We start from the raw sequence: 19,120 nt of genomic DNA, 5'->3' as shown, positions 1-19,120 counted from the left end.
TTTTAAATTTAAAACCAGTAAATCAGTCTTCAAAACCATAATATATCCTATCCCCCATTCTGAATTTCTCTCCATAGCATTTAATATCATCTAAAGTAAAATATACTTTATTCATTTATTTTGACTAACACCCATGGCAGATATGTTATAGTCACTGCTGTGTCCCCAAGCATCTAAAACAATTCCTGGCACATAGTATGGACTTAAAGAATAAACTGCAGTTTCTTAAAAGCCACACATCTTTTCTGTTAAGAATTTTAAACAATTTCCCAATCAGATACTAGACGAAGTATTCCATTATAAAATGTCTATTTATTTTAATAGGTATGTAATTTACCTTAAAATGAGTCAGTTCTATGCTATTATTTTTTAATTGAGTCAGGCCACTTAAAATTAAGTTCATATGTGCCACACCATGATAGCTAATTTTAAATAAAAACTAAAATCATGATTTGCTTTCTCCAAATACACGGTCTCTCAGGTAGTCAATCCGAGCACCCTTTGTTGACAGTGCCATAGAGTTCCATTCAAAATGAGGGATCTGTAAAACAAACAATGTAGTTTGAATGGAGGTTTTAAAGCAACATCATGGAAGACTTATGTACTGACATGAGCGGGAGGAGCCTTGTGAAATTGGTTTCTATGAGCACAGCCTCTGGACCATTTTTGGAAGCCAGGTGGGCCCTTCTTCCAGCCAAAGTCCACAAGACCTATTTCTGCCTTGCAGCCCCTGTCATTCTCCTGTTCCTATAATACCAACAATGGACATTTTTTCCCCTACATACCTTTCCTATATTCATATACTACCCTTTATCTCTTATAATTCTATTCATCTCCACAGTGCCTCGCTCTCGTAAGGTAAACATAAAAATCAACAGATCTTCTAGACAATTATTTTTATTTATTATTCTTAAAAAAATGGAGACCTATTCTGTTTCAGAGATATTTTAATGTAACTTTTAATATTTAAAAACATAATTCTAGAACTTTCATATTAAAAGGAAACATGTATGAATAATGACTCTGGGTTTTTTAGAAGCTTAATTACATGAATACTTCGTACCTGAATTACACGATAGCCCAAAATTTCCAAATGTCGTTTTTTTGTAGCAGATTTTCCTTTTAAGTGAGGGATGTTTCTACAGAAAGCTTTTGAATCCAAAAATTCCAAAGCAATCCTATAGAAGATTTTTAAAAATACTTACTTCTGAAATCAAAAAATGAGAAACTGAATATCACAAGCCTTTCAGGAATAAGATTGTATCTTTATAAACTAACAAAAGCCCAATGAATATAAATAAATATATCAAGTTATTTTTCTATTTATATTAGTAATATCTGACAAGTAAATCTATTCATTGGAATTTACACCAAATTATAGTATCTCCATGCTTTCATCCATTTGTTTCTTTGTCCAATATATATTTATTATGCACCTACTGTATGTAAGGCACTGTGAAGGATAAAGAGATAATGAGACATAACTTATAGTCTAACAGAGAACATAATATGACACACGGTATCTTAATGCAGTGTAAGAAGTGGCTAAGTGCTATCAAATAAATAGAGAGATATGGGAGCTCCAAAGAAGATATTATTTACTTCCACTGAGCACAATTACAAGGTTAGCACTAATTTAGTTCCATCACTAGGCTTTGGACAGCAAAGGACAGATATTAAGGCAGAAGGGATAGGAAAAGGAAGATACAGAGGCAGAATGCCTGAGATACATGAGCAGATTCTACTACAATCCTCAATAACTACCTGAGTTCATTTAATCATTAATGTTAATACATCTTAATGTTCAATTAACAAAATCTGAAACTAAGAAATAGGTTACCTTTCAGCTCCTGGTGGCAGACTTAATCCAACTATTTGTGTATTTGATTCCCTGTGCACTTCTGGCAGTATTCCTGAAGTTCTAAAATGGCTTCCATAAGGAAGAGGTTTTTTTCTTTTATCCAAGATACACTCAAAATCTATAAGAATGTACAGGAATCAACAGTATTGATTAGTGAATTCTTAAAGGTAAAAGTTTGACATATATTTTAAATATATGTACGTGTATACAGACATGTATACATGTATGTCTACACACACACACACACACACACACACACACACACACACACAAGAATGATGTACCTCCCTAATTATTCAATTTATTTTATAAGATCTTGTCCAATGGTCTCTTTGAAAGTCAAACAATAAAAATCAATCAGCAAAAAAGATGCTAGCGTGAGAGGTGAGACAGAGGCCTCTTCCCCAAACCACATATAATATGAAAATATAGTTAATACAACTAATCCTGAAAAAGCAATAGGAGAGAAGGCTGCGCCAGTCTTCATACACCTGGAGAAAAGAACACACTTCACAGAACAGGGCAAAATACCAAAGCTATGATCTGGTGACCCAAGCCCTTCCCCCACCCCAGTTCACCAGTGGGAGGAAGAGAAATGGAGCAGGGAGGCAGGTGGAGGCCTAGGACTGCTGAACACCCAGGCCTGGTGATCTGTTTTGGGAGCACAAACCTACACTGCATGGTGCTCTGGAGATTAGAAGGGTTGGAAAGCTAATACAGGCAGAATACCTGGAGAGACTGAGATTCTAGCCGCTTGCAGAAAGCAGGGATCCACATCCGGCTGCTCGGGTACAAAAGAAAGGTGTGCAGTCTGAGAGACTTCCTAACAGCAAGAAGGCTGTTAAAGGGGCAAGGAGCTTGCTGCTCATGAGAAAGGACAGGTGGACAAAATTGAATTTGGGAATGAGATTCAATTGTTAAAGAATACAGAATCTGATGAAACATACAATGGAGGGATTTAAAAGCAGATTAGGTATAATAGAGGAGGCAGTAAATGGAATATGAATTGGAGAAGAGGAATACAAAGAAGCTGAGGCACAAATAAAAAAAGGATCTCTTGGAATTAAAGAATATTGAGAGAACTGTGTGACTAATCCAAATGGAACAATATTCACATTATAGGAGTACCAGAAGAAGAAGAAGAGAGAGAAAAAAGATAGCAAGTGTCTTTGAGGAGGTAATTGCTGAAAACTTCCCCAATCTGGAGAAAGAGATAGACTCTCAGGATATGGAAGTGCACAATCTCCCAACAAAACGGACACAAGGAAGACAACCAAGACATATAATAATTAAAATGACAAAGATCAAGGATAAGGACAGACTTTTAAAAGAGAGAGGAAAAAGATCACATACAAAGGAAACCCATCAGGCTATCATCAGGCTTCTCAGCAGAAATCTTATAGGCCAGAAGGGAGTGGGAGGATATATTTAATGCAATGAAGCAGAAGGGCCTCCAACCAAGAATACACAACCTGGCAAGGTTATCATTTAAATTTGAAGCAGGGATTAAACCATTTGCAGAAAAGCAATAGCTGAGAGAATTTACCTCCCACAAACTGCTTCTACAGTGTATTTTGGAGGGACTGCTATAGATGGAAGTGTTCCTAAAAATAAACAACTGTAACCAGAGGAAATAAAACCACAGTAAAAAAAGTAGAATAATTAATCACTAAGCAGATGCAAACTCAAATCAACTACCCCCAAACTCAGTCAAGGGATAGAAAAAGAATACAGAATATGATACCAAATATACAAAAAATGAAGGAGGAAGAAAGAGGAGGGAAAAAATCCATTTAGATTGATTTTGTAATAGCATACTAAGTGAGTTATATTAGACTGTTAGATAGTAAGTAAATTACCCTTGAACCTTTAGTAATCATGAATCTAAAGTCTACAATGGCAACAAGTACAAACCTATCAATAATCACCCTAAATGTAAATGGTCTGAAAGCACCAATCAAAAGACACAGAGTCACGGAATGGATAAAAAAAAGACCCATCAATATGCTGCCTACAGGAGACTCACTTTAAACCCAAAGACACACACACAATAAAAGTGAAGGGATGGAAGATAATACAGGGAGAAAAAGCAGAAGTTGCAGTACTTGTTCTCACACAAAATAGACTTCAAAACAAGGAAAGTAACAAAAGACAAAGAAGGACACTGCATAATGATAAAGGAGTCAGTCCAACAAGAGGATATAACCATTATAAATATCACCCAACACAGGATCACCTACATATGTGAAACAAATACTAAAGGGGGAAATAGAATGCAATGCAAAGCATTCATTTTAGGAGACTTCAACACAGCACACACTCCAAAGGACACATCAACCAGACAGAAAATAAGTAAGAACACAAAGGCACTGAACAACACATTAGAACAGATGGACGTAGTGGACATCTACAGAACACTCCACCAAAAGCAGCAGGATACACATTCTTCTCAAGTTCACATGGAACACTTTGCAGAATAGGTCATATAGTAGGCCACAAAAAGAGACTCATTAAATTCAAAAAGACTGAAATTGTACCAACCAGCTTCTCAGATAACAAACATAAGAAACTAGAATTAAATTATGCAAAGGCAACAAAAAAGCCCACAAACATATGGAGATGTAACAACATGCTTCTAAATAATCAATGGATCAATGACCAAATAAAAACAGAGATCAAGCAATATATGGAGGCAAATGACAACAGTAATTCAACACTGTAGTATCAGTGGGACGCAGTGAAGGCCATGTTAAGAGGGAAGTATACTGCAATACAGGCCTACCTCAGGGAAGAAGAACAATGCCATACGAACCAACCAAACTCACAATTAACAAAACTAAAGAAGAAAAAATGAAGCCCAAAGTCAATAGGAGGGACATAATAAAGATTAGAGAAGAAATAAATAAAACTGAAAAGAATAAAACAACAGAAAGAATCAATGAAAGCAGGAGCTGGTTCTTCTATAAAATAAACAAAAGAGATAAACCCCTAGCCAGACTTAGCTAGAAAAAAAGAGTCTAAATACATAAACAGCATCAGAAATGAGGAAGGAAAAAAATCACTATTGACACCACAGAAATACAAAGAATTATTAAAGACTATGAAAAATTATATGTTAACAAACTGGACAACCTAGAAGAAACAGACAACTTTCTAGAAAAATACAACCTTCCAAGGCTGATCCAGGAAGAAACAGAAATCTGAACTGATCAATTACCAGCAATGAAATTCAACTACTAATCAAAAAACTACCTAAGAACAAAACCCCTGGACCAGATGACTTCATGATTGATTTTTTATCAAACACTTAGTGAAGAATTAATACCCACCATCTTCAAAGTTTTCCAAAAAGTAGAAGAGGAAGGAATACCTCCAAACTTATTCTATGAGGCCACCATCACTCTAATACCAAAACCAGACAATGACACCACAAAAAAAGAAAATTACAGACCAGTATCCCTGATGAACATAGATGCAAAAATACTCAAAAAAATATTAGCAAATCAAATTAAAAAATACATCAAAAAGATCATCCAGCATGATCAAGTGGGATTCATCCCAGGGAAGCAAGGATGGTACAACATTCATAAATCCATAAACATCATCCACCACATCAACAAAAAAGACAAAAAGCACATGATCATCTCCACAGACGCCAAAAAAGCATTTGACAAATTCAACATCCATTCATGATAAAAACTTTCAACAAAAAGGGTACAGAGGGCAAGTACCACAACATAATAAAGGGCATATATGACAAACCCACAGCCAACATCATACTTAAAAGTGAGAAGCTGAAAGCTTTTCCTTTAAGATCAGGAACAAGACAAGGATGCCCATTCTCCCTTCTTTTATTCAACATAGTTCTGGAGGTCCTATCAACAGCAATCAGACAACACAAAGAAATAAAAGGCATCCAGATTGGTAAAGAAGAAGTTAAACTGTCACTGTTTGTAGATGACATGATATTGTACATAAAAAACCCTAGAGGATACACTTCAAAACTACTAGATCTAAAATCTCAACTCAGCAAAGTTGCAGGAAACAAAGTTAACACACAGAAATCTGTGATATTCCTATACACTAACAATGAGCTATCAGAAAGGAGAATAAGGAAAACAAAACAATTCCATTTACAACTGCATCAGAAAGAATAAAACACCTAAGAATAAACCTAACAAAGGAAGTGAAAGACCTATACCTGCAAACTACAAGACATTCATGAGAGAAATTAAAGAAGATACCAATAAAAGGAAATACATCCCGTGCTCATGGAAAGGAAGAAATATTGTTAAAATGGCCATCCTGCTAAAAGCAATCTACAGATTCAATGCAATCCCTATCAAAATACCAACAGCATTCTTCAACAAACTAGAGCAAATAGGTCTCAAATTCATATGGAACCACAAAAGACCTCGAATAGTCAAGCAATCCTGAGAAGGAAGAATAAAGAAAGTAGGGGGATTATGCTACCCAACTTAAAGCTCTACTATGAAGCCACAGTAATCAAGACAATTTGGACTGGCACAAGAACCAATCCATAGATCAATGGAACAGAAGAGAGATCCCAGGTATAAACCCAAGCATAAAGGAGCCATAGCTATATAATGGAGAAATGACAGCCTCTTCAACAACTGGTGTTGGCTAAAATGGACAGCTATACGCAAGAGAATGAAACTGGATTGTCTAACCCCATACACAAAAGTAAACTCAAAATGGATCAAACACTTGAATGTAAGTCATGAAACCATAAAACTCTTAGAAGAAAATATAGGCACAAATCTCTTCAACATAAACATGAGCAACTTTTTCATAAATGCACCTCCTTGGGCAAGGGAAACAAAAGCAAAAATGAACAAAAGGGACTACATCCAGCCAATAAGCTTCTGTACAGCAAAGGACACCATCAGCAGAACAAAAGAGGTGCTTTAGTATGGGAGAATATATCTGTAAATGACATATCCAACAAGGAGTTAACATCCAAAATATATATGCCTCAACACCCAAAAAGAAAATAACCTAATTAAAAATGGGCAGAGGATAGGAACAGATACTTGTCCAAAGAAGAAATTCAGATGGCCAACAGGCACATGAAAAGATGCTCCACATCACTAATTATCAGGAAAATGAAAATTAAGACTACAATGAGATATCACCTCACGCCAGTTAGGATAGCCAACATAGAAAATACTAGGAACAACAAATGCTGACAAGGATGCAGAGAAAGGGGAACCCTCCTAAACTGCTGGTGGGAATGAAAATTAGTCCAACCATGTGGAAAGCAATATGGAGGTTCCTCCAAAAAACTATAGAAATACCAATTGACCCAGGAATTTCACTCATGGGAATTTACCCAAGGAAAAGAAATTCTCAGATTCAAAATGACATATGCCCCCTAGGTTTACTGCAGCACTATTTACAATAGGCAACATTTGGAAGCAACCTAAGTGTCCATCAGTAAATGAATGGATAAAGAAGATGTCGTGCATATACCCAATGGAATACTGTTTATCCATAAGAAGGAAACAAACCATACCATTTGCAACAACATGGATGGAGCTAGTGGGTATTATGCTCAGCAAAATAAGTCAAGCAGAGAAAGACAAATACCAAATGATTTCCCTCATTTTGTGGAGTTTAATAGTGAAAGAAAACTCTGAAGGCACAGAACAACATCAGACTCACAGACTCCAAGAAGGGACTAGTGGTTACCAAAGGGGAGGGGTGGGACATAGGGAGAAGGGGATTAAGGGGCATTATGATCAGTACACATGGCGTGGGGGATCATGGGGAAGACAGTGTAGCACAGAGAGGACAGGTAGTGACTCTGTGGCATCTTACTACACTGATGGACAATGACTGCAGTGGGGTATGGTGGGGGCAGGGATCGATACTATGGGTGAATGTAGTAACTACATTTTTTTGTTATCCCTTCATAAGAGCGTTTATCAATGATACCTTAAAAAATCAAACAGCAAGTATTATTAAACTATACTTACAGTTGGGCTATTTTTAGCACTGCGGAGGCAAAATCACTTTATAAAGAATTTTATTTTAATCCCTTTAACTTTCTTGGTAACATCAGGAGGAAACTAAACCCCCTCATCTGAAAACTAGTAAAGACAAAGATTCAAGTATGTATCTTGTCTTTCCTGTATGAATTGTACATAAGGGTAATTAAACCATTGATATGGGAAAGTTCTTTTTAGAGGGTAATTAAACCATTGATATGGGAAAGTTCTTTTTAGACAAACGCAGAAGAAACGACAGATGTAGAAAATCACTATTTTACTACCCATAATGAGTGATGATTAGGCAATAATTTTAATGGCTGATAAAATCAGCATGTGAAAACCTGAGAGAACTTTCTAGTCGATAAGCTGATGGCATAAAAACCAGTGATAAATCTTAATAAAAGACACCTAGCATTGTGTGTCTTCTGATATGATGCAATTAAGAAGTACATATTACCTACAAAATAGTCTGGCCAAAAATAAAAATAAAAACTTACCTGAATCTAATCAAGTAACCAGACATAACTGTTCTTTTATGGGAAAAAAGGGATGCAGGGCTTGTTAAATGACATGACAGAGTTGCAAATGGGAAACTCCAGAATGTTAAAAAAATTAATAAATAAATTATAAGGAGAAAAGAGAAAAAGGTAGAAAAGATATAACAACTAAATGGAATGTTTAAATCCCAATTTTAACAATAGTAAAATAAAACAGACAGTTGAGACCTTTGAACATTGACAAACTACGTGACATTAAATTATTATGAGTGGTTGTAGTGGTGATGATGGTACTGAGATTACTTACATATTCTTTTATACATTCTAAAATGATTTGCATGAAAATGATTATCTATGATTTCCTTAAAAAGGATCAGGTGGAACTCTGCTGAATGAGTGTTGATAACTGTTGATGCTGAATGAGGATTCATTACTATATTTTCTCTATTTTTATATAGGTTTGAAAAATTTCCATAATAATCATATTAGTATTGAAATCAAGAAAAAAAAGTGAAAAAAGCAACTGAATGAAAAGGATGAAATAGTAGGTACTTTTTAAATTTTGGTAACATTAATGTACAATTACATGAGCAACATTATGGTTACTAGACTCCCCCCATTACCAAGTCCCTGCCACATACCCCATTACAGTCACTGTCCATCAGTGTAGTTAGATGCTATAGAATCACTGTCTTCTCTATATTATACTGCCTTCCCTGTGTCCCCCACCGCTACATTATATGTGCTAATCGTAATGACCTTTCCCCCCCCTTATCCCTCCCTTTCCACCCATCCTCCCCAGTCCCTTTCCCTTTGGTAACTGTTAGTCCATTCTTGGGTTCTGTGAGTCTGCTGCTGTTTTGTTCCTTCAGTTTTTACAACGTTCTTATACTCCACAGATGAGTGAAATCACTTGATATTTGTCTTTCTCCACCTGGCTTATTTCACTGAGCATAATACCCTATAGTTCCATCCATGTTGCTGCAAATGGTAGGATTTGTTTCTTTCTAATGGCTGAATAATATTCCATTGTGTATATGTACCACTTCTTCTTTATCCATTCATCTACTGATGGACACTTAGATTGCTTCCATTTCTTGGCTATTGTGAATAGTGCTACAATAAACATAGGGGTGCATATGTCTTTTTCAAACTGGGCTGCTGCATTCTTAGAGTAAATTCTGAGGAGTGGAATTTCTGGGTCAAATGGTATTTCTATTTTTAGTTTTCTGAGGAACCTCCATACTGCTTTCCAAAGTGGTTGAACTTATTTACATTTTCACCAGCAGTATAGGAGGGTTCCCCTTTCTCCACATCCTTGCCAACATTTGTTGTTGTTTGTCTTTTGGGTGGTGGCGATCCTTACTGGTGTGAGGTGATATCTCATTGTGGTTTTAATTTACATTTCTCTGATGACTAGTGATGTGGAGCATCTTTTCATATGCCTGTTGGCCACCTGAATTTCTTCTTTGGAGAAGTGTCTGTTCAGATCATCTACCCATTCTTTACTTGGATTATTTGCTTTTGGTTTTTTGAGGTGTGCAAGCTCTTTATATATTTTGGATGTCAACCCTTTATCGGATATGTCGTTTATTCTCCCATACTCGAGGATGCCTTTTTGTTCTATTGATGGTGTCCTTTGCTGTACAGAAGCTTTTCAGCTTGATACAGTCCCACTTGCTCATTTTTGCTTTTGTTTCCCTTGCCCAAGGAGATATGTTCATGAAGAACTTGCTCATGTTTATATCGAAGAGATTTTTGCCTATATTTTTTTCTAAGAGTTTTATGGTTTCATGACTTATATTCAGATATTTGATCCATTTTGAGTTTACTTTTGTGTATGGGGTTAGACAATGATCCAGTTTCATTCTCTTGCAATTTTGCCAACACCAGCTGTTGAAGAGGCTGTCATATCCCCATTGTATATCCATAGCTCCTTTATCATATATTAATTGACCATACATGTTTGGGTTAATATCTGGACTCCCTATTCTGTTCCACTGGTCTGTGGGTCTGTTCTTGTGCCAGTACCAAATAGTCTTGATTACTGTCATTTGTAGTAGAGCTTGAAGTCAGGGAGCGAGATCCCTCCCACTTTATTCTTCCTTCTCAGTACTGCTTTGGTTATTTGGAGTCTTTGGTGGTCCCATATGAATTTTAGAACTATTTGTTCCAGTTCGTTGAAAAATGCTGTAGGTACTTTGATAGGGATTGCATTGAATCTGTAGATTGCTTTAGGCAGGATGGCCATTTTGCCAATATTAATTCTTCCTAGCCAAGAGCATGGGATGAATTTCCATTTATTAGTGTCCTCATTAATTTCTCTTAATAGTGTCTTGTAATTTTCAGGGTATAGGTCTTTCACTCCCTTGATTAGGTTTATTCTGTGGTATTTTATTATTTTTGATGCAATTTTGAATGGAATTGTTTTCCTGATTTCTCTTTCTGCTACTTCATCATTAGTGTATAGGAATGCAACAGCTTTCTGTGTATTAATTTTGTATCCTGCAAATTTGCTGAATTCAGGTATTAGTTCTAGTAGTTTAGGAGTGGATTTTTAGGGTTTTTTATGTATAATATCATGTCATCTGCAAATAGTAAGTTTGATTTCTTCATTACCAATCTGGATGCCTTTTATTTTTATTTTGTCTGATTGCTGTGGCTAGGATCCCCAGCACTACGTTGAATGTAAGTGGGGAGTCTAGGCATCCCTGCCTTGTTCCCGATCTTAGGTGAAAAGCTTTCACCTTCTCGTTTTTAAGTATGATGTTGGCTGTGGGTTTGTCATATATGGTCTTTATTATGTTAAGATACTTGTCCTCTATATCCATTCTGTTGAGAGTTTTTATCATGAATGGATCTTGAATTTTGTCAAATCGTTTTTCAGCATCGATGGAGATGATCATGTGGTTTTTGTCCTTTTTGTTGATGTGGTGGATGATGTTCATAGATTTTTGTATGCTGTACCATCCTTACATCCCTTAGATGAATCCTACCTGATCATGGTGTATGATCCTCTTGATGTATTTTTGACTTCAGTTTGCTAATATTTTGTTGCGTATTTCTGCATCTATATTCATCAGGGATATTGGTCAGTAGTTTTCTTTTTCTGTGGGGACTTTGGTTTTGGTATTAGAGTGATGCTGGCCTTATAGAATGAGTTTGGAAGTATTCCCTCCTCTTCTATTTTTTGGAAAACTTTAAGGAGAATGGCTATTATGTCTTCTCTATATGTCTGATAAAATTCAGCAGTGTATCCATCTGGCCCGGGGATTTCATTCTTGGGTAGTTTTTTTATTACCGATTCAATCTCTTTGCTGGTAATTGGTCTATTTAGGTTTTCTGTTTCTTCCTTGGTCAGTCTTGGAAGGTTGTATTTTTCTAGAAAGTTGTCCATTTCTTCTAGGTTATCCAGCTTGTTAGAATATAGATTTTCATAGTATTCTCTAATAATTCTTTGTATTTCTGTGGTGTCCATAGTGATTTTTCCTTTCCCATTTCTGATTCTGTTTCTGTGTGTAGATTCTCTTTTTCTCTTAAAAAGTCTGGCTAGGGCTCTGCTGCCCCAGCCCAGTGCAGCGGTACATGGAGCTGCCCGCTGGGGCTGGTCCCAGGCGTCACCTGTGCTGCCGGCATACCCTGCCCAAACCGCAGCCTAATGGCCACCTTTGCTTCCTCAAGGAGATAAGCCTCTCTGCTGGGAACCTGCAGCTGGAGTACAAAGCAAGAGATTTCACCTCTTCTGGGAGTAGGAAGCTCTACTTTGACACTCATGCCTTAGTGTGTTTACTCAAAGAAAATGGGTTTACCACTCAACAAGCAGAAATCATTGCATCTGCGTTGGTCAAGACCGTAGAGGCCAACATGGACATCGTCTACAAAGACATGGTCACCAAGACACAGCAGGAGATCACTCTTCAGCAAATAATGTCTCAGACTGCTAATGTGAAAAAAGATATGATTATTTTGGAGAAGAGTGAATTTTCAGCCCTTAGAGCAGAAAATAAGAAAATAAAGCTTGAACTACATCAGGTAAAACAACAAGTAATGGATGAAATGATCAAAGTCCGAACTGATACCAAATTAGACTTCAATCTAGAAAAGAGTAGAGTGAAATTGTATTCATTGAATGAAAGGAAGCTGCTGGAAATAAAGACAGAAATGGTGGCATTTCATGCCCAGCAAGATCGTGGTGTCACCCAGACAGACAGGAAAATAGACACGGAGGTCGCTGGCCTTAAAACTATGCTCGAGTCACACAAGCTTGACAATATTAAATATTTAGCAGGGTCTGTGTTTACATGCCTAACAGTAGCTCTGGGATTTTATCGCCTATGGATGTAATAAATTCTCTTTTTAAAGAGCAAAAAAAAAAAGTCTGGCTAGGGGTTATCTATTTTGTTTATTTTCTCAATGAACCAGCTCTTGGTTTCATTGATTTTTTTCTATTGTTTAATTCTTCTCAGTTTTATTTATTTCTTCTCTGATCTTATATTATGTCCCTCTTTCTGCTGAATTTAGGCCTTGTTCTTTTTTCCAGTTTCAATAATTGTGATATTATACTATTGATTTGGGATTGTTCTGTCTTCTCTAAATAGGCGTGGATTGCTATATACTTTCGTCTTAGAACTGCCTTCACTGCATCCCACAGAAGTTGGGGCACTGTGCTGTTGTTGTCATTTGTCTCCATATATTGCTTCATCTGTTTTAATTTGGTCATTGATCCATTGATTATATAAGAGCATGTTGTTAAGCCTCCATGTGTTTGTGAGCCTTTTGTTTTCTCTGTACAATTTATTTCTAGTTTTATACCCTTGTGATCTGAGAAGTTGGTTGCTAGAATTTCAATCTTTTTTAATTTACTGAGGCTCTTTTTGTGGCCTCATATGTGGTCTATTCTGAAAAATGTTCCATGTGCAGTTGAGAAGAACGTGTATCCTGCTGCTTTTGGGTGTAGAATTCTGTAAATGTCTGTTAGGTACATGTGTTCTAGTGTGTTGTTCAGTGCCTCTGTGTCCTTACTTATCTTCTGTCTGGCTGAGCTGTCCTTTGGAGTGAGTGGTGTATTGAATGCATTGCATTCTTTTCCTCCTTTAATCCTGTATTTGTTTCACATATGCTGGTGCTCCTGTATTGGGTGCATAGATATTTATAATGGTTATGTCCTCTTGTTGAATTGCCCCCTTTATCATTATGTAATGTCCTACTTTATCTCTTGCTACTTTCTTTGTTTTGAAGTCTATTTCGTTTGATACAAGTACTGCAGTACCTGCTTTTTTCCCTACTGTTTGCATGTAATATCTTTTTCCATCCCTTCACTTTTAGTCTGTGCATGTCTTTGGGTTTGAGGTGAGTCTCTTGTGAGCAGCATATAGATGGGTCTTGCTTTTTTATACATTCTATTACTCTGTGTCTTTTGATTGGTGCATTCAGTCTGTTTATATTTAGGGTGATTATCGATAGATGTGTACATACTGCCGTTGCAGGTTTGGATTCGTGGTTACCAAAGGTTCAGGAGTAGCTTCTTTACTATCAAAGCATCTAACTTTAACTCACTTATTACGCTATTATAAATACAGTCTGATGATTCTTTATTTCTCTCCCTTCTTATTCTTCCTCCTCCAATCATTATATGTTAGGTGTTTTATTCTTTACCCTTTTGTGTTTCCCTTGACTGCTTTTGTGGATATCTGATTTTATTTTTTGACTTTAGTTAGTATTTGGTTGATCTGCTGTGGTTTTGTTTTCTCTGGTGACATTTATTTAGCCTTAGGAGTACTTCCGTCTAGATCAGTCCCTTTAAAATACCCTGTAGAGGTGGTATTTGTGAGGTAAATTCCCTAAACTTTTGCTTATCTGGAAATTGTTTAATCCCCCCTTCAAATTTCAATGATAATCTTGCTGGATAGAGTATTCTTGGTTCAAGGCACTTCTGTTTCATTGCATTAAATATATCATGACATTCTCTTCTGGCCTGTAAGGTTTCTGTTGAGAAGTCTGATGGCCTGATGGCTTTTCCTTTGTAGGTGATCTTTTTTCTCTCTCTGGTGCCTTTAATATCTTGTTCTTGTCTTTGATCTTTGCCATTTTAATTATTATATGTCTTGGTATTGTCCTCCTTGGGTCCCTTGTGTTGGGAGATCTGTGGTCTTCATGGTCTGAGAGAATATTTCCTTCCCCAGCTTGGGGAATTTTTCAGCAATTATTTCTTCAAAGACACTTTCTATCCCTTTTTCTCTCTCTTCTTCTGGTACCCCTATAATGTGAATATTGTTCCATTTGGATTGTTCTCACAGTTCTCTTAAGATTTTTTCATTCCTAGAGATCCTTTTATCTCTCTGCCTCAGCTTCTCTGTATTCCTGTTCTGATTTCTATTCCATTAATAGTCTCTTGCACCTCATCAAGTCTGCTTTTAAGTCCTTCAATTGATTGTTTCATTTCTGTTATCTCCCTCCGGACTTCATCCCTTAGCTCCTGCACATTTCTGTGCAGCTCCATCAACATGGTTATGACTTTTATTTTGAATTATTTTTGAGGAATATTGGTTACATCTATATCACCAGGCCTCTCTCGCATTGTTTGAGTGATTTTGGACTGGACCAGTTCTTCTACCTTTTCATGGTGGTAGAAGTGTTCACCAGCAAGTGGCACATGTGTCAGCTGGGAGAACAAAGTCTCTTCCTGCTTGCTGGTTGACTTTTCTCTGCTGCCTGTGCCGGTTACCCATACACAGGGACCAGTCTCTGGATTAATCCCGAGCTGCTGTGGGCAGGGCAGCCCTCAGGATGGCCTAGTGCACTGCTGGGGATTGCAGGCACATAGCATGTGCTCTCCTGCAGAAATGGCACCCCATCATACCTTCCAGACTTTGCCCCAGCTTCCTCTGTCTGTGCAGGGCAGCTCTGTCCTGGCGGCTGCCTCTGGGTCTAGCCCAGTTAGCTTCACGCTAGGAGAACACTCTGTGTGGTTGCTGTGGGTGGGGCTGCTCCCTGGCAGGTCTGCAACGGTGGGGGGTCAGTCGGTTTGCCTGCAGTGCAGGTGAGAGGTAATGAACAGAAGGCTGCTTATCACTGTGAGGGGCTTTGGAGCTGTGTTGCCACTCAGGGGGTTAGGGCACCTGAAGTTCCTTAAGATTCCCAGCTTGCTGGGCTGGGTGTGCTGGGATTTTGTCCCCCTGTTAAACCCTTGTACCTTTAAGACTTTTAAAGTGCCTGCTTTTCTTTTGTACCAGGGGAGCCGGCTGTGGGGACACACTCACAGTCTCCATCTTGGATTTACTTTTCTGTTTCTCTAATATCCAGTACACCATGCAATGTGTGTCTGTGTTCCCAGTGTAGATTACTAGAGCTGGTTATTTAGCAGTCCTCTGCTTCCACTCCCTCCCCACTCTGATTCTCTCCTGCCGGTGAGCTGGGGTCAGGGAGTGATTGGGTCCCACTGGGTCACAGCTTTCTATCTTACCCTTTTGGTGAGATGTTGAGTTCTTGCAGATGCAGATGTATCCTGGCTGTTGTACTGTATCTTCTGGTCTTTCTTTTAGGAATAGTTGTATTTGCTGTATTTTCAAAATATATATGGTTTTGGGAGGAGATTTCCACCACTCTACTCATGCTGCCATCTTCACAGGCTCCCAGAAATAGTAGGTTTAACTATTTACTTTTTACATATAAGGGAAACTGGAGCACTGAAGCATCCTCAAGTTAATTATCAAATATGAAATATAGTTATCTCATTAAAAGAACTAATTCTGGAGCTAAATGCCTAGATCAAATCCTGGCTCTGCTATTTGCCAACTATTCAACTTTGGGCAAGCAGTAGTATCTCTGGGTCTCAGTTTCTTTATCCATAAAATAAAAATACTTTATGTACCTTGTAGGGACATAAGTTTATTATATATAAGACAAAACAACCTTAAGCAAAACAACCTTAAGGTTTGATTAAATAAACTACAGCATACTCATTCAATGAAATTATGCAGTCATCAAAAATAATGTATATTCGCTGGGATAGAAAAATAGTCACAATATAAAAACAAAGTTACAAACACTATAGAATAAGCCATTTTTGTTATAAACAAGTCAGTAAGAAGTAGAAAAACAGACAACAAAAATAAACAATAGTTGTATCACAGTGATTTTTTCTTTTGTTATCTGTTTTTTCTATAACATGTATCGTAATTTTTCAAGTGAGTTTTTTTAATACGTTAAGAAATGTCTAAAATCCAGTTATTAATCATCTTATTTGTTTCACGGCCCTATATGTCACTGTCTCTCATAAATAACAATGCTTTAAAAGAATTTTTAAGGAAGAATACAAAACTAAGATGTATCTGAAAGACAGAATACAGTGGGATTACCAACTTTGTTATTTTTAATATAGTTTAAAACAGTATTTGGTTTTTGGCAACCACTTATATTATTGGTTTATATGAAGCTTTAAATCCTTTAGAATATCCTATATATAATGCAGATATTTTCTAAATTGAAATTTAGAAAGTTTGTTAATCCTCTTAAAATGTATCTTTTCATTTAAAGCCCACCACTTAAATTTAGCTATTTTTAAAAAATCTTACTACACTGATTGACAGTGTCTGTAATGGGGTATGTGGGGGGGACTTGATAATAGGGCAAGTGTAGTAACCATAATATTGCTCAAGTAACTGTACCTTAACAATACCGAAAGAAAAAAAAAATCTTATATTGTCATCCAACATATCTGCTAGACTACCAGCTTTATATCATTCACAACAAAATTAGAATGCCTTCTACAGCTAAACCACTGAAACAAAGTTACCCAGGTTAGAGTTAAGCATACACCTATGGAAATCTTTGTCCAGGTTGATAACCTAACTTAGTTTTGAGATGAACTTAAAACAATGAAATTGTGATGTCATTTCCTTGATTTTAGGGTTCTTAGTGGATAGGAATCTTGAAGATCCTCAAAGGTTCAGTGAATCTGAATCTGGGTTTTACTTAGAATTAATGAAAGACTAACCTTAAAAATTTTTTGAATTACATCAAAATGTTGATGGTAATCAAAGCTGCACCATGGAAACCTGGGATTCACTGTACTGTTCTTTGTACTTTAGTCTATTTGGAAATTTTCATAACTTGAAAAAGATAAAAAAAACTTCTTTAGAATTCCAATCAATGAGATGACTCTATTTAAATTAGTGGTCTTACCTATTTTGTGGTAATAAGGCGTAAGAACTGAGGTTTTTACACAATTGATTCCTCCTAGTATCTCTGTTAACATTTTATAAATCTCCTGTTGTGCTCCATTCATGCTGCCAATATCTTTATGAAAATAAAAATAATTAGTTCACTTAATCAGTTTTTCAATAAATCATCCCAATTCTACAAACTGAAAAATAAAGATTGATATTTTCAACAAGAACTTCAGTGTAACACCAAAAGCAATGACACTAAATTCAGTACAAGTTGTTTGCACTCTACCAAAAGAGGTTTAGTACCCTAAAGATTAAATGATTCTATAACACAATCTCACCTACAAAATGGTTTCATTAAACAGGTCATAGCACTCTTGGGAATTCTGGTGTCATTATTAAGCTTAAAATAACATGAACATACTGCCTAATAAGTTACTTTGGGATTAAACTTTGCTATCTGACCCAAAGAAAACTCAGACCTTTACTATACTGTTGTTGACAGAAGCGGTCATGAAACCATGGAATCTGATACTCAGGGCATTCCAAGCAGACTGCTCTATTTAACTCCATGAGACGGAATTGGACCCGTGTATTTAGAGATGAACAGACAACTGAAATCAAAAACAAAATATTAATAGATTTTGGCAGCTTGGACCTAACAAAGACAATTCATTTTTCACATTCACTTATCCCTATTATTTACTGACACTTTATTTCTCATATTATAAGTCATTTCATTAGCAGACATATGCTTTATATTTTTAAATTACTACATTGAGAGGCATGATTAGGAGCAATTCCTATACTGTTTCGCTATGAATGTTAAAACTACATATTGAAAAATGTTATCTAAGAATTTTCATTGCCCTAATATTCCACATTTAGAAATCTATCCTAAGGAAACAATGAGATCAATGATTCATGCATAATACACCAAAACATTAAAAGAGGTAGTTTCACTTGATTATGAAGTAATCATTATGAGATTATGAGTAATCTTTAACTGTCTAGTTTCCTCTGTTTTCCAGATTTTCTACAATAAGCAGGAAACACTTTTATAAACATGACTAACATTTATATGCTTCAGTATAGAGCTGAAACTTGGATATAAAGTGCACTTGGATAAAAAGTGCTCTGATAATTTAATAAACGAAAATGTATATACATACATTCAAGTTGAGAATCCATTTTGGCTAAGAATTTGATGTTAAAAATTGTCTTTAGCAGATCTTCTGGAAAATATTCAAGCGTGGCCAAAGAAAAACCAAGAAACACCAACATGAGAGGATCCAATATACCTAAAACAAAATTAAGATTTAAAAAAAAACTATATGTAAAGCTGCCTCACATACACATAAACACATATTTTATTCCCAGTAAAAACGGGTCTCTAAAAAATATACAAATACAGCCTTGACAAAATGAATCTATACTGTTACAAAGTAGGATAATGGTGAAGTAATTTACCTTTGGGTCGGGGTAGAGTAGGAAAGGAGAGAAGGGTGCTGTGGAATAGGATCTAGGTACTGATGCCTTGGGTGACTCAAATTGTATAAATTCATACTAATTGCTGATATG

At 36.4% G+C, this 19,120-nt stretch overlaps 2 protein-coding genes across 6 annotated transcripts in view; one reads left to right on the top strand and one right to left on the bottom strand.

The window, feature by feature from the left end:
- Positions 1-292: 292 nt before the first annotated feature.
- Positions 293-19,120, bottom strand: part of FASTKD1 (FAST kinase domains 1) — a 64,958-nt gene continuing 46,130 nt past the window's right edge. For 4 of the 5 annotated variants that reach the window (XM_036995027.2, XM_073218727.1, XM_073218725.1 and 1 more), the window contains 6 exons: positions 18,712-18,840; positions 18,022-18,153; positions 17,556-17,669; positions 1,841-1,979; positions 1,064-1,178; positions 293-541 (listed from right to left, as the gene is read on the bottom strand). In XM_036995027.2, the coding sequence (XP_036850922.1) occupies positions 446-541; positions 1,064-1,178; positions 1,841-1,979; positions 17,556-17,669; positions 18,022-18,153; positions 18,712-18,840 (725 nt within the window). In that variant the 3' untranslated portion in view covers positions 293-445. Of the gene's footprint in view, positions 542-1,063; positions 1,208-1,840; positions 1,980-17,555; positions 17,670-18,021; positions 18,154-18,711; positions 18,841-19,120 lie in introns of those variants that run through there. The other variant, XM_073218726.1, reaches the window with a different exon arrangement.
- On the top strand, positions 10,051-12,748 carry LOC118969654 (mitochondrial calcium uniporter regulator 1-like). The gene has a single exon (XM_037004152.2). It carries the CDS (start codon positions 11,958-11,960, stop codon positions 12,714-12,716), a length of 759 nt encoding a protein of 252 aa, XP_036860047.2. The 5' UTR covers positions 10,051-11,957; the 3' UTR covers positions 12,717-12,748.

The sequence above is a fragment of the Manis javanica genome, chromosome 12, assembly GCF_040802235.1.
Source record: "Manis javanica isolate MJ-LG chromosome 12, MJ_LKY, whole genome shotgun sequence".
NCBI lineage: Eukaryota > Metazoa > Chordata > Mammalia > Pholidota > Manidae > Manis > Manis javanica.
This window is presented reverse-complemented; position numbering and strand designations above follow the sequence as displayed.